The sequence below is a fragment of the Polypterus senegalus genome, chromosome 17, assembly GCF_016835505.1.
Source record: "Polypterus senegalus isolate Bchr_013 chromosome 17, ASM1683550v1, whole genome shotgun sequence".
In the NCBI taxonomy this organism is placed as follows: Eukaryota; Metazoa; Chordata; class Cladistia; order Polypteriformes; family Polypteridae; genus Polypterus; species Polypterus senegalus.
The window spans coordinates 3654653-3670225 of NC_053170.1; the positions used below are offsets into that span (position 1 = coordinate 3654653).

General features: G+C 43.6%; 1 protein-coding gene across 4 annotated transcripts in view; it reads right to left on the reverse strand.

The window, feature by feature from the left end:
• The window catches only part of plekhm1 (pleckstrin homology domain containing, family M (with RUN domain) member 1), a 90167-nt gene that overhangs the window by 48689 nt on the left and 25905 nt on the right, over window positions 1–15573 (reverse strand). Inside the window, exons 1-3 of one of the 4 annotated variants that reach the window (XM_039739233.1) lie at window positions 14504–14588; window positions 10294–10383; window positions 7012–7256 (exon numbers count right to left, since the gene is read on the reverse strand). In XM_039739233.1, coding sequence (XP_039595167.1) covers window positions 7012–7256; window positions 10294–10347 — 299 coding nt within the window. In that variant the 5' untranslated portion in view covers window positions 10348–10383; window positions 14504–14588. Of the gene's footprint in view, window positions 1–7011; window positions 7257–10293; window positions 10384–14499; window positions 14589–15573 lie in introns of those variants that run through there. The other 3 variants (XM_039739234.1, XM_039739232.1, XM_039739235.1) reach the window with 3 other exon arrangements.

Here is a 15573-nt window from a genome sequence, read left to right on the forward strand (position 1 = left end):
GTTGGGGCTCCTTTGGCCTGGATTACTGCAGCAATGCGGCGTGGCATGGAGTCGATCAGTCTGTGGCACTGCTCAGGTGTTATGAGAGCCCATGTTGCTCTGATAGTGGCTCTTCTGAATTGTTGGCTCTGGCGTATTGCATCTTCCTCTTCACAACACCCCATAGATTTTCTATGGGTTTAAGGTCAGGCGAGTTTGCTGGCCAATCAAGAACAGGGATACCATGGTCCTTAAACCAGGTACTGGTAGCTTTGGCACTGTGTGTAGGTGCCAGGTCCTGCCAGGAAAATGAAATCTGCATCTCCATAAAGTTAGTCAGCAGCAGGAAGCATGAAGTGCTCCAAAACTTCCTGGTAGACGGCTGTGTTGACCTTGGACCTCAGAAAACCCAATGGACCAACACCAGCAGATGACATGGCACCCCAAACCATCACTGACTGTGGAAACTTTACACTGGACCTCAAGCAATGTGGATTCTGTGCCTCTCCTCTCTTCCTCCAGACTCTGGGACCCTGATTTCCAAAGGTTTCATCAGAGAACATAACTTTGGACCACTCAGCATCAGTCCAGTCGAGACGTTTCTGACGTTGTCTCTTGTTCAAGAGTGGCTTGACACAAGGAATGTGACAGCTGAAACTCATGTCTTGCATACGTCTGTGCCTGGTGGTCCTTGAAGCACTGACTCCAGCTGCAGGCCACTCTTTGTGAATCTCCCCAACAGTTTTGTGTCACAATCCTCTCCAGGGTGCGGTTATCCCTATTGCTTGTACACTTTTTTCTACCACATCTTGTCCTTCCCTTCGCCTCTCTATTAATGTGCTTGGACACAGAGCTCTGTGAACAGCCAGCCTCTTTAGCAATGACCTTTTGTGTCTTGCCCTCCTTGTGCGAGGTGTCAATGGTCGTCTTTTGGACAACTGTCAAGTCAGCAGTCTTCCTCATGATTGTGTAGCCTACAGAACTCGACTGAGAGACCATTTAAAGGCTTTTGAGTTCATTAGCTGATTAGAGTGTGGCACCAGGTGTCTTCAATATTGAACCTTTTCACAATATTCTAATTTTCCGAGATACTGAATTTGGGACTTTCATTAGTTGTCAGTTATAATCATCAAAATTAAAAGAAATAAACATTTGAAATACATCAGTCTTTGTTTAATGAATTAATCTACTTTTTGAATGGAATTACTGAAATAAATCAACTTTGTCATGATATTCTAATTTTATGACCAGCATATATATATATATATATATATATATATGTTTAATAAACACAGATGAAACCAAGTTAGTGGTTATCCATTCGTCCATACTGGAAAACACACAGGAAGTCCACAGCAGCACCAAAAGTCAGGATTTAACATGCAGTGCTGAGCGAAGGCCTTACCCGCAGATATCTGCATAAATGTGGTCTTAGAAGTTTTTTTTTCTTTTTTACATTAGTATGTCAGCAGAAAAAAAAAAGCAAACTAAAGATTTCCAAACATTTATTTTCTAATTTTATACATTTTTGTATATTTTGTCAAAGAAGGCCTTAAATAACAGAGCACTTACTGAATCTACAGGTTTCCTTATATCTACGAGCACTTTGAAGGCTCTCATCATCTGGGGCCTAGAAGGATAGAAGCCTCCCATTTTCCAGGGTCGGGCTCCCCAGAGTGAGACTTTTTGGGATGGAGGGTCACTTTGGGTTTTTGTCATTTCCGAGGTCACTGAGTCATAATATTCAGCTGGTTTCGCCATTCAGAATCAAACTGCAGATTCATTTTCATTGTGGCTTCTGAAGCATTGCTCCGTTTCATTTTCACAAAGACATCTGCTGGTTTTGCTCTATTTCAGTCCTACAGCATTTCTCAGCATGAGATGTCCATTCAGATCACCTCCACTTCAAAGTATTTGCTTTATAATACCAGCATCCTGGAGGATAAAATTGCCATTTTCCCTGCTTACATTAAGTTTTAATTCGGCCCAAACAAATTATGATGACCTGCAAAGGGCCTAACTAATTTAAAAAGGGATTGAGGGGAACCGTGAAAGAATTTACCTAACTAATGTGCAAAGTCAATTAACAATAAAAGCATCTGATCTAATTATATCTACATTTTCATTTTAGTGTCCTAAAAATGCATGACTCAAATACATTTGAACCTTTTTTTCTAACTTGTACTAGTAATACAAGATAACAAAACAGAGGTTTTAAAGTTTTAAAATTTATTGTGATTTTCAGTTTAAAATGGTCCAACAATTTCTAAAGTAATAGTAAAAAGAATGGGAGACACAAAGCGTTATATGACGATCAAAGCTTTGAGGACAAGCCATCCATTACTGGGACAGCCACGAGTAACATCACGAGGTCCGGAACCCCAAGTGTATTTTTCACATAAATAATGTCCCCACCAGAGAGATCAGGGAGTAACAAGAAGAAGTGACGTCAGAGATCGAGACACTTCAGAAAGAGAGAGACAGAGACCATTTCATCTGGACCTTTGGGTTTTGATGAATTGCACTAATGCCTCATCTCCCTAATTCCGCAGACCTCCAGAAGGGAAGACCAATTAAAGTTCCACTTTACTAGACCACGCCCTTCTACTGACCTCACTTCCGCCCATATCTTGCCTCTTCCTGCCAAGCACGTATAAAGCCCAAGGCCTCCGCTCACCAAATCAGTCATGTTATGACTCAGTCTTTGACGACTACTCTTTGTGATTATATCTGTTGTGATAATATACGGGGTGGATCCCCCAAAACGTCTTCTACGTTATTGTCATTTCACAGTGTAAAACGCCTTTCTACGGCTCCATTAGGCACACACTTTTGGCTATCAGAAAAAGAGGTGAGCATGCAATGTTTTGGAACTGTGAAACTGTGCTGAATGTCGTCAGACACACAGCCTGTGATTTCTAGTCAAGTTATCCAAACATCCTCTGACAACGAGATCAACATCGGCAGTCGACATCCCCTCCACATAAATCTTTAGGGATGTGGGAGGAACACCAAAAAGGGCAAACGCTTAAGTATTCAAACAACAGGACAATGGACCTGTGAGGCAGCAGCATTAACCCACTGTGCTACCCCAAATTTAAAATAATGGCAAGTAATCAAAGTGGCAGCACATATGCCATGCTTACAATATCGAATGCTTAAAGCCGGTCCTAATCGAGTTTAGTATTAAAAGACCACAAATTAAAAAAAAATCACAAGATGAACACTATATCTTTGAAAATGACAGTTTCAGACTAATGTCTTCTTGTTCCTTTTAATTAGTCATTACTTGTCACGTCATCCGAACTTGTGAAAAGAAAAAGAAAAATGTACAATAAAAGACGAATAACTGGTGCTCTTATGAATTGAGACACATTTTAACAAGAGCACAGAAAATCAAATTCTAATTTATTGGTAACACTACCATCTCAATTACATGCATACGTGATTTTTTGCTTTTTAGTTTGTAGTTTGTCACTAATTGTACGTTTAATGTCACATATGCACTTATAACCCACTGCAAACCACAGCCGGAAAATACTAAACACTGGAGAAAACCGCAAAAAACAAGATTTTAAATGGCAAGAACAACTGGCATTAGTGAAAGGGAACAAAAACAATTTAGGACACACCCAGAACATTTACTCCTGTACCTACAGCAGGGGGCGCATGTGTGCTTTGAGAACTACAGCCATACAGCAGCGGAATATCCCTCAACGGTCACCACAGTGGAGATATGAAGACAAGGAAATGCGGCACTAAGGAAAGGATCAGATGAAGTTGCTTTTTAATCCTGACTTTACAGCCCACACTTTTAGGGGCCTGTGGCGCAGTATGATTGTCACACAATCGCATGGCACTTTCTCCACAGTCACAGGTAGCTGGGGATGTCACACAGGAGATTGCAGCAATTTGAGAACTGCAAATGAAGACGACTGAATAAGCCAACAATTTGTTTTACTAACAAAGTGAGGTGACACTTTGGTTGATGTGCTGCAAAAAAGTCTCTGTTACTCATTTACTCTTACTTAACAAGACTTTAATAATGGCTTCTTTTGGTCGTCGCTAAAAATATCATTAGGTCAGTTATTCATGTCTGTGAGTGCAGTGTACTGACATGACAGTAAAATTACTTGTTAGAATGAATGGGTTCTCAGGCCTAGTATTAAATATGTAGTCACAGCTAAGCCACCTCAGACCACTCGAAGGTACAGTTGTGTTAGTAGGTGTGGAGGATTGATATCAAGTATATAGGTTGATAAATATTATGTAAGTTTCTCTATCATAAAAGGAAATCCTGAGACAAGACTTTCTCTGAGATAATTTCAATTCCTGCGACTTTCTGACAAGAGATTTTGTCAACCAACAACCACGCCCACAGTCCACTCACTTCTCATTCGTGTGAATGCTATTGTCAGACACAGTTCCTGCGCTCTCAGCTCCTAGCGGGGTTGGAAATTAAAAACAAAGAGTACAAGACAAAGCAGGACGTCGTTAAGAGGTTGAAAAACGTTGGCGTGGTACAAATGCAAAGCAGGTTAGAGATTATGAAAGTACTAAAACTCGAAAGTCTCAAAAACCTGATAGTAAAGATTGCATGAGCGCAAACAAATGGAAATTATTACTAATCTGTGAAATAACGGAACAGCGAAAAGAGACCGAATATTCATTCATCCATCCCGCTATATCCTAACTACAGGGTCACAGGGGTCTGCTGGAGCCAATCCCAGCCAACACAGGGCACAAGGCAGGAAACAAACCATGGGCAAAAGATCGAATACAGTAATCCCTCCTCGATCACGGGGGTTGCGTTCCAGAACCCCCTGCGATAGATGAAAATCCGCGAAGTAGAAACCATATGTTTGTATGGTTATTTTTATATATTTTAAGCCCTTATAAACTCTCCCACACTGTTAACATTATTAGAGCCCTCTAGATATGAAATAACACCCTTTAGTCAAACGTTTAAACTGTGCTCCATGACAAGACAGAGATGACAATTCTTCTCACAATTAAAAGAATGCAAAAATATATTCTTTTCAAAGGAGTGTCTGCATCAGGAGCAGAGAATTTTAGAGAGTGAGAGAGAGAGAGAAAAGCAAACAATCAAAAAATCAATACGTGTGCTTTTAAGTTTGCCGAAGCACCACATTAAAGCGGCATTTTTTAGAGGAGCGTCTGTATCATCTAAGCAAACAGCCTCTGTGCAAACAGCCCCTCTGCTCACATCTCCTCCGTCAGGCACAGAGAACGTCAGAGAGAGAGAGCGAGATTAAAGCAAACAATCAAAAAATCAATAAGTGTGCTTTTAAATATGCTGAGCACCGCAATAAAGCAGCGTTTTTTAGAGGAGCGTCAATATCTTTAAAGCAAACAGCCCCTCTGCTCACATCTCCTCCGTCAGGCGCAGAGAATGTCAGAGAGGGTGAGAGAGAGGCAGAGACAAGCAAACAATCAAACACCATGCGGGAAGCATATCTTACAGCATTGAGGAGTTTTAGTTAATACGTAATACATGCTCTGATTGGGTAGCTTCTAAGCCATCCACCAATAGCATCCCTTGTATGAAATCAACTGGGCAAACAAACTGAGGAAGCGTGTACTTTAAATTAAAAGACCCATTGTCCGCAGAAATCCGTGAACCAGAGAAAACTCTGTGATATATATTTAGATATGCTTACATTTAAAAGCCGCGATAGAGTGAAGCTGCGAAAGTCAAAGCGCGATATAGCGAGGGATTACTGTATATTGTTTGGATTTAAACTAAGTCAGATACTTGTAGATCGTCTAATTCGTGTTGCCATCAGGGAAAAGTAGTGTTTCTTCCAAATGAAGAGGCGTATTCTGCAACAATTGAAAGATTTGTTGTTTGGTGAAAGTGAAATCCACATACGTGAGTGGCAGAGACGCAAAGTGGCGGATGCTAGGGTTGGTGAGGGAAGCGAGAAGGGGGAAGAGCCCCCTAGTCTTTAATAATAATAATTCTTTACATGTATATAGCACTTTTCTCACTACTCAAGGTGCTTTTCATAGCGAGTGGGGGAGCCACTTCACCTACCACTAATGTGTAGGACCCCACCTGGAGGAGGATGCGATGGCAGCCATTTTGGCACCAGTACGCTCACCACACACACATGAGCTATAAGGTGGGGAAGGTGCCAGAAATAGTTAACCAATTAGAGATAAGGGGTGATTAGGGGGCCAGAATGACCGGGCCATGGAGGGCAATTTAGCCAGGAGTTCGGGGTACACCCGACTCGTTTTCATAAGATACCCAGGGGATCTTTTATGACCACTGACAGTCAGGACATCTATTTTACAGCATATCTTAAAGGATGGAGCCATTTTTACAGCACAGCATCCCCATCACCGCACTGGGGCATTGGGATCCACATTCAGACCATAGCGCCCTTGGTGGCCTCTCCAGCATCTTTTCCACCTCGTCTTTATTTAGAAGTTAAATAAAGCAAATGTATTGTAATATTAGAGAGTGTTTCAGGAACAATGCTGCATTGATGTTTACCTAACCAACCAGTCTTTAGGATTAACTCTTACAGCGGGTTGGGGTGGCGCATCTATCAAACCAGCTTGGCAAGTGATGGTGCTTGGACTGAAGAGTCCATAAGCCTTACACCCCCGTCCCCCATATTAAGAGTGAGGAATCTTAAGAAGCGATACGCCTCCAAGGAAGCACACAAGGAGTTTCTTGAGCAATAAGACCTGGCTTGTCATCTGCAGCCACTACAGCCCACCAGAACAGACTTCACAGATCCCTGGATTCGAAGGAAAAGCCACGAATACTGTATACAAAGATGTTATCTAATGGTTGGCAATATTTATGAATTAAGAACAAGTTTAGTAATACAGAATTTGTAATTCTCACTATCTCCGCCAGGTTACTAAACAATTCTGCCAGCTGCTTGCTCAATTGCTTACAAACCAGAAACCGCTTTCACGTGAAGCTGTGCACACACCCGTGAAATAAAAGTTAACAAAGAATATAAAAGAAAAAAAAAAAAGAGGAAGACTCACCGGTGAGTAATGGTTTTTAATAAAACCCAAAAGCCAGGTTGAGGCAGAGGACCTCTGAAGCCTTTCTTCCCTCTTCCATTGTTTTCAAATTTAATGTACTTGTTTTTTATTCCGTGAATGAAAACCGCTTCTAAGGCACAGCACAAAGCATTGGCATCGCTGTCATCACTTGTCACAACAGTGTCAGAGGTCACGTAGTGTTTCTGTAGAGCTTTAAGTGAAAGAGCCAACTTCTTCTTTATCCACTGAGATGGCAGGGGAAAAAAAGAAAATGGAACAGCTGTCTTTATGTACATATAATATATACTGTATATACACACACACACAAACACAGAATTAATTATTTGAATATACACAAAGTGGGCAAAAATGTTCTGCTTTAAGCTTCTTTAAATGAACACAAGGCAGAAATCACCTGACATTCTTTGACAAGCCCACCCCGACGGTCTCCCCTGCTTTTAACACACAAAAGAGGATCTGCAGCCAATTTGACAACTTCTGCAAACATCTAAATCATAACTTAGTGGCACATCATCACTAAGCTGGTTCATACACTCTATTGCCAAAAGTATTGGGACGCCTGCCTTTACACACACACACACACACAAACTTTAATGACATCCCATTCTTAATCCACAGGCTGTAATATGGAGTCGGCCCACCCTTTGCAGCTCTAACAGCCTCAACTCTTCAGGGAAGGCTTTCCACAAGGTGTAGGAGTGAGTGTGTTTATGGGAATTTGTGACCAGGAGAGCATTGGTGAGGTCAGGCGCGGATGCTGGACCAGAAGGACTGGTTCACTTGCAGTCTCCACTCGAATTCATCCCAAATGGTGAGGTCAGGGCTCTGTGCAGGAATCTCAAGTTCCTCCACACCAAACTCACTCCTCCATTTCCATTTCCAGACCTTGCTGTGTGCCCTGATGTGTGTGTGCAGTTATGTTGCCATCCCACAAACTGTTCCCAAAAAGTCCAAAATGGCTTTGTATGCTGAAGCATTAAGAGTTCCTTTCACTAGAACTAAAGGGCCACGTCCAACCTAACACCATAATCCCCTCCACCACCAAACTTTACACTTGGCACAATGCAGTCAGACGAGTCCCGTTCTCCTGGCAATCGCCAAACCCAGACTCGTCTATCGGATTGTGTGATTTGCCACTCCAGAGGACACGTCTGTACTGCTGTAGAATCCAGTGGTGATGGGATTTACGCCACTGCATCCGACGCTTTGCATTGCACTTGGTGATGGCAGGTTTGGTTGCAGCTGAAACCCATTCCCTGAAGCTCTCTCTCTACTCTACATACAGACAGACAGACAGACAGACGACTGATTGAGCTCATTTATGTTAGGTAGAATGCCTGGAGGGGGGCTGGGTGGTCTCGTGGCCTGGAACCCCTGCAGATTTTTTTTTTTTCTCCAGCCATCTGGAGGTTTTTTTTTTTCCTTCTGTCCTCCTTGGCCATCGGACCTTACTTTTATTCTATGTTAATTAGTGCTCCCTAATTTTAATTATTTATTTTGTCTTTTTTTCTCTTTCTTCATCATGTAAAGCACTTTGAGCTACATTGTATGAAAACGTGCTATAGAAATAAATGTTGTTGGTAGACACAGATAGAGAGAAAGATAGACAGATAAAAGGCACTATATTATAGATAGACAGACAAAAGGCACTATATAACAGACAAAGATGGATAGATAGATATGAAAGGCACTATATAATAGATAGAAACAGACATATAAATAGATGTGAAAGATAAAATATGATAGAGAGAGAGAGAGAACTGTACTGACTATCTATCCATCCATCCATCCATTTTCCAATCCGCTGAATCTGAACACAGGGTCACAGGGGTCTGCTGGAGCCAATCCCAGCCAACACAGGGCACAAGGCAGGAACCAATCCTGGGCAGGGTGCCAACCCACCGCAGGACACACACAAACACACCCCACACCAAGCACACACTAGGGCCAATTTAGAATCGGCAATCCACCTAAAATGCATGTCTTTGGACTGTGGGAGGAAACTGGAGCGCCAGGAGGAAACTAACACAGACACGGGAAGAACATGCAAACTCCACGCAGGGAGGACCCAGGAAGTGAACCCAAGTCTCCTAACTGCGAGGCAGCAGCGCCACCACTGCGCCACCCCTTGTACTGACTAGAACTTGTTAAATAATTCACTGTATGTTGGTGGTGAGGGTTGTCATCGACATTACAGTATTAGGAGGTGAAGTGGGGAGCCCAAAACATATGGGGTAACTGTACCAATATAAGGTTTTACAGCAATGGTCTTCAAGTTAGAACTTTAGAAAAGCTGACATGAGCAGGTCATTCAACCCAACAAGCTGATCCATCTCCTGTTCACCTCGATTGTCTAAAATCAAATCAAGTCGAGTTTTGAAGGTCTCTGAAGTCCTGCTCTGCTCCACTCCCACTCTACCTGCTCACTTATTCCATGTGTCTGTGTCTCTGTGTGAAGTAAAACCTTCCATTTGTGTAAAATGACTTCGATTTCAACCCTCCCAACCCGCAACCTTAATAGGTAGCACAACTAGTGTTAAAATAATCTTGAATTACAAATCCTCATTTTGTGCAGCTTTGCTTTCCAGTATCCTTACCATATTGATCCTTTGCTTTCACACTCACAGAATAAGTAGGTTCTCGGGGTGGCACAGTGTTTTGTGCTCCTGCCTGGCATGGCAGATCCCTTTGGTTTTTACCAGGTGGTCAGCTTTCCTCTCAGTGAATTTGACATCCTCGGGTTTCTGCTCTTCCAGTACTGTCATTTACCTTCAATCATTCAGCTTTAAAAGTTACCCTCTGACACCACAAAGGAGGTTTTCTTAAATGTCGACATTTGATTTTTATATGCACACATTTTTGAGAATGAGACAGGAAGAATCCCCATCCCCCCCAGGAACACCAGTTTTGAGTCCATTTTCATTCACTTCCTGGTTTATGACACGAGTGGCCGAGGTTAAAGCCGATTGGTTGCTGGTGAACTCCAAGGATGATAACTGACTGAGCGACCCTTTCCTCACAGACCCTGGGCTGACTGGCCGCTTTGATTTTTCCCAGCAAGAGTGTGCCCTACGACGGACTGATGGCCTGTCCTGGGTTGTCTCTTGCCTCATGCTTAAATCTTACCCATGATCCTCTACTGTAATAAGCCCACTCGTCATATTAAAACTGAATGTGGTTTGAGTTGTGTGCAGTTTCCATGCTGAAATTGGAGGTCGATTCCCTGCAACAAGTACAGCTGCTTTCTAACTCTGCTCCTACCTGTTTCACTTCCTTTGGGTCCGGCCCGGTTTCACTCGTGTGAGTAGAAAGCATTGTGAGCGGTCACTTCCTCTCCTTCAATCACATGACCTACAAGAAATGAAATAATATTTTGAAAAGGCACTGCCTTGTCAAAGACACCACTTGTCATTTTCAATTTGGGTGTGAAAATATTAAATAGAGGAACGAACAGCTGATTTTCCTGTTCTTATTCATGCAAAGCAAAGATAGAAAGGAGCCACTGCAACCACTTGAGCTGAGAGAGAATCCCATAATCCATGATGACAAAAACCACAAGTGCAGAGGGGAACCTCCGAGTCATCAAACTAATTTAACAAGTCAAGTCAAGATGGGGAGCAAGCACTGGCACAGCGTGTTGCCGCACCCACCACATGACGAAACAAATCGGGATCCCGGTTTGCAAACCACCCCAGCAGACACGCGGTCCAGTCCCTCACTCCAGAAATGACCCCCTACCTGCCGCAGCCAGGGGTCACGTGGGCAACCCCTTGGCCTGGTCCAGCCTCTCGGTTCCACAATACGATCCGGATCACCGCACCACAAGGCCGTAGTGCCGTAACTGACGCTCCCTCACAATGCAGGCCATGTGCCTCATTCGGGACTCCATGAGCAACACAAAGTCAAACCAGCGGGACCCAAGGATTTTCCGGAGAGACGCAGTACCAAAGGATTCCAGTCTTCGTCTCAGGTCACTGGATAGCATCCATGTCTCGCTACCATACAGCAAGACAGGAAGCACCAGGACTCTAAAGACTTGGACCTTCGTCCTTTTGCAGATATCAGGAGCGCCACACACCCCTTTTCCAGCGACCTCATGACCCCCATGCTCTTCCAATCCATCTACGGACTTCATAGGAAGAGTCACTAGAGTCAAATGAATGTCACTGCCAAGGTTAGTAAATTTCTGAATGACGAGGTCGGCACTCTTACCGCAGACAGACACACTGCTGATGGCAGTGCCCAAGAGGTCATTAAAGGCCTGGATGTTGGTTTTTATCAGGACCCTCAGACTCCCCACTCAGTCTCTTGAGCTCACCGATCAGAGCCTCCATTGACTCCACGAAGATGAAGATCGAGATCCGTGAATCTTTCTTCACCAACAGATGGCCCACAGCCGCTGGACCCCACGGCCTTGCCCACCACCCAGTCCATGTGATCATTGAACAGAGTAGGAGCAGAACACACCCCTGACGAACCCCAGAATCAACTGGGAAAAACACAGAAGTTCTGCCTACACTCTGCACAGCACTCGCAGTACCAGTGTACAGGCCGGCCATGATATCCAGAAACCTCGAGGGGATCCCGTGAACTCTCAGGATGTCCCACAGGGCTACAGCTCGATCCACTGAGTCGAACGCTTTGTGAAAATTGACAAAGGCTGCAAAGAAACTTGGCCGATAGTTGAGAACACTCAGTGTCAGGATTTGGTCGATGGTAGACTTCTTAGGCGTAAAACCAATTAAAACTAATTTAACAATAGAAAGAAAATCAGGATACAGGTAATAAAACATTAGCAGGTATCAGAATTTGTGCGGAGCCTCGGCTGTGACCCTGATAAACAAACTGCAAGCAATTTCCACTATGATTCAGGTGAAATATAATTTAGTTATAATAGAAATGGATTTAAAAGAGTGAGCCATATAGCGTTCTCCTCAGCAGTCCTAGGCCCACAACATGATAAGCTACTCACGGGGCTAACGGGGTGTGCAACCAACACCAATCCCTTACCTGCAGACCACTTCCCACCTTGGATTCTGCATTTTTGTGTTAATTGGCTAACCATCTGTAGGACCGCTTCCTTTTAGATGGAATCTTTTATTAGATAAACACAAAAAGCACCTACTGATGTTGTCGTCACAGCTGTCTGACTACTTAAAGCGACGCTCCCATTAAGATGATTTTATTGAAATTTGGTACACAAATAATGTCAAGGAAAGATACGGAGATATGCTGAAAAGTGCACCTTGGCGGAACCTGCTGAGGTTTGCCCGCTTTGCTTGGCTTTAGGCTACGTTCACATTAACAGGCTGATGGGAATCAAAACCAGTTCTTTGCCTTAATGTGATACAAACCTGATGTTTTTTAGGGCTGCATGGAAACACAAATCCAAATTCCAAATCAGATTTCAGTCCCTTTCATGTGGTCTCTGATTCATGGCCATGAGACACGAACGAGAGCGGTCAGATCAGACTTCATGTGGTGTATCTGCCTATACACAGGGTTAGGATAGGGTTAGGGTTACAACAATGGAGGAGAGCTACAGCTGTGACAACAGTCACCTTTCTCATACCCACACATATCTATTGGTGCAGGAACAGCAAAAGCTAACTGCCTGGCTTTCTTTCACCTTCTTGGCCTAATCGTGTACAGCTGACAAACAGTTTGCTGTCCTGCAGAGCACGAGGGAAAGAACACACATTAGTAAGATACGCCGAGAGAGTCGCCATCAAAGATGGAAAAGGCGCCTCGAAAATAACAATTGTATGAGAAGTGGGCTTTAATGGAACGTGCGCGATGGAAAGAGAGTGGTGGATGAAGACACATTAGTAAAGGCATAATATGACGAATACTGTACACTAGCCTAGCACGACCATTTTGCTGGTTTTAATACGGCAACTCGTCTCCCAGATATGACATGTTTTGCTGTTGGTGGTGCAACTGACCCGTGCTCAAATGCATCAATGGGCGCTTGTGTGTCGTTTCATAGGACAGATATGCTCACATTACAGTTAGATATCCGGGTCACTTGTACTTCTGAAGGTGAGCAACAACAACATTTATTTCTATCGCACATTTTCCTACAAAGTGCTTTACAAGATGAAAAAAGAAAAATATAAAAAGATTAGGCAATACTAAGTCACAAAGAATAATCCTCATTTTTTTTTTTTTTTTAGAAGATTTTTCAATTTGTTTTAAGCCTCCACTTCACTTTTATTTTATGGATTATTTATTTAATGACTATTTTTGAAGCACTGCTTTTGTTGATTGTTTTTAATAAAAGCACTGTACACTTTTGCACCATCCCCTTGCTATGCTGTTGCCTCACTGCTTAGCTCATCGGTAACATTACCGACGGTGACGGGTTCAAGGACTCCCGGACAGAAGATGGGAGCATGCAACGAACCCGCATCGTCACAGGGCCCAACAGAGTAGAGTTACTTTTGGCGTTGTGCGGGATTCGAACCGGAAAACCTTCAGATTGCCAATGCAGATCAGTAGCCTCAGAGCCACCACTCTGCCCAGACCATTCTTGGGCAGCAAGAAGATCCAACAAATTGGCACCCGACGATGTACAACCAGTCTCCTCTTTGGGAAGGACCGAGAGTCAAAGAAAGGCTCAAATACTTTGGCCACAGACTGAGACGACAGAAGAAACGCATGGTGGAGGAAACAAAAGGAAAAGACTGAGACGGACAGATGGCATCACTGAGACAAGGCGTATGAACCTGAAGGGACTGAGAAAATCCTTCTTGAATAGAAAAGCCTGGTGTGCTGAGGTCTGTCTGGACTCAGCTATACTGCAATAAAACAGAGAAAGAGTGAGAGTCAAACACAACCCGAGGCTAAGCGCCTTCCAACTCGGACACGATACCTGCCGCCACCTCCTCCTCTTCATTTGTTCAGCAGTCCCCATCCAGAGAGCTCCTGCACCTTCAGTGACTCAACAGACGCTTCCACTCGATGATAGCCGGCAAGAAAACTCTTGTGCGCTCAACGCTATACCAGCCATTAGGCAACACGCGCATATTTCTAAATTACGTCCAGAAGAAATCCCACACTGAGTCAACAGAATGACAGCAGCCGTTATTCACTCACCCCGTGCGTTTGCTATTTAGTAATCTATCTTGTAACCTTGTGGGCTTCCCAAATTGCATTGTGAAAGACATATCATTTAAAAAAAACAAAAAGGCTGGCAAGAGAAATTCACTAAAGGAAAGAAACTGGCATCTGATGACGACGACGACAGCACCCAAAAAGCAGCTATCGGGTATGAGATCCATAAGCTCATCCATATTTGAACCCACTTATCCAGTTCAAGTCTGAGAGGAGCCTGGCAGGCATTCACCCAGACAGAAATTACAGGAACCAACCCTGGACAGGACGCCAGTCGGGCGCACATACGGCAGATTAAACAACAAGAATTACAGCCAATCTGAGTAAAAACTGAAGAGTTTAGAGAAGTACCTACGCATTGCTGTGGACGCACTTAAACCTCGACATCATCCGTTATCTCGGCTGGCAGCAAACTCTGTGACTGGAAAACAAAGTCAGCCTTTAGAACTCCCGGTCACATGCTGAGTCAGACATTGTGACAGACTGAAACGGCAAATGTGAGTCCACGACACACACTGGAGAGTCAACTGACCGCTCCTTCGCCCTCCTCACGCTGTTAACCCTTCAAATCCTGTGGTAATCAAGCCTTCCAGGCCTTCACACTTTAAAGCAAGGGGTGTCCAACTCCGGGCCTGGAGGGCCGCAGTGGCTGCAGGTTTTCATTCTAACCCTTTTCCTAATCAGTGACAAGTTTTCACTGCTAATTAACTTCTTTGTAATAGAAATGCATTTTAATAGTCTTATTTTTAAGGATGCAGTCCTCTGAATTGATTCTTTTTTGAATTAAATGACAGAAAAGAGACGTAAAATGAGCCAACACACAACCAGCTAAACTGGGATTTCAAACTCCAACCAATCTCTTAATCAGAAGTCAATTCTTGCTGTTAATTGAACTCGTTATTTAATTCCGTGGCCTGTTGCTGCTCTCATTCTGCCACAGCAGACATTTCCAAAACTGTTGATTTTTCGGTTTTATCTAAAAACATGGTCAAAATGAGAGATCAACCTTACTGAGACTGTCACCTTTCTTTACTTTCAGATATCGTGTGATGGGCACAGGTGAGCTGGTCAAGTGGCAACTTGTTTTGTGTCTCACTATTGCTTGGCTGCTAATTAAGGAAAAACAGACAACAAAAGGGGGCCTGAGTTAAGTTAATTAAAACAAAGGAAAAAGTTTAGTTAGTGCGTGCATTAGTGTGAGGAGGGGATCCCCCAGGAAAAAGTAACTTACTTGTGTAGTCGGGATCTGCTCTTCCGAGGGGAGCCCATCGGGATGCACTGAAGTGTGTGTGTGAGGCCGCTAGCCCTATTTAACACATGCCTTGCAAGGACTGAGGGGAGCACCTGTGCAGAACGCACCTGCGCCAGCCGCCATTGGCGTGAGGGAGCAGCGCGTCGCAGGACTGGCTGAAGATTTGTTCCCCG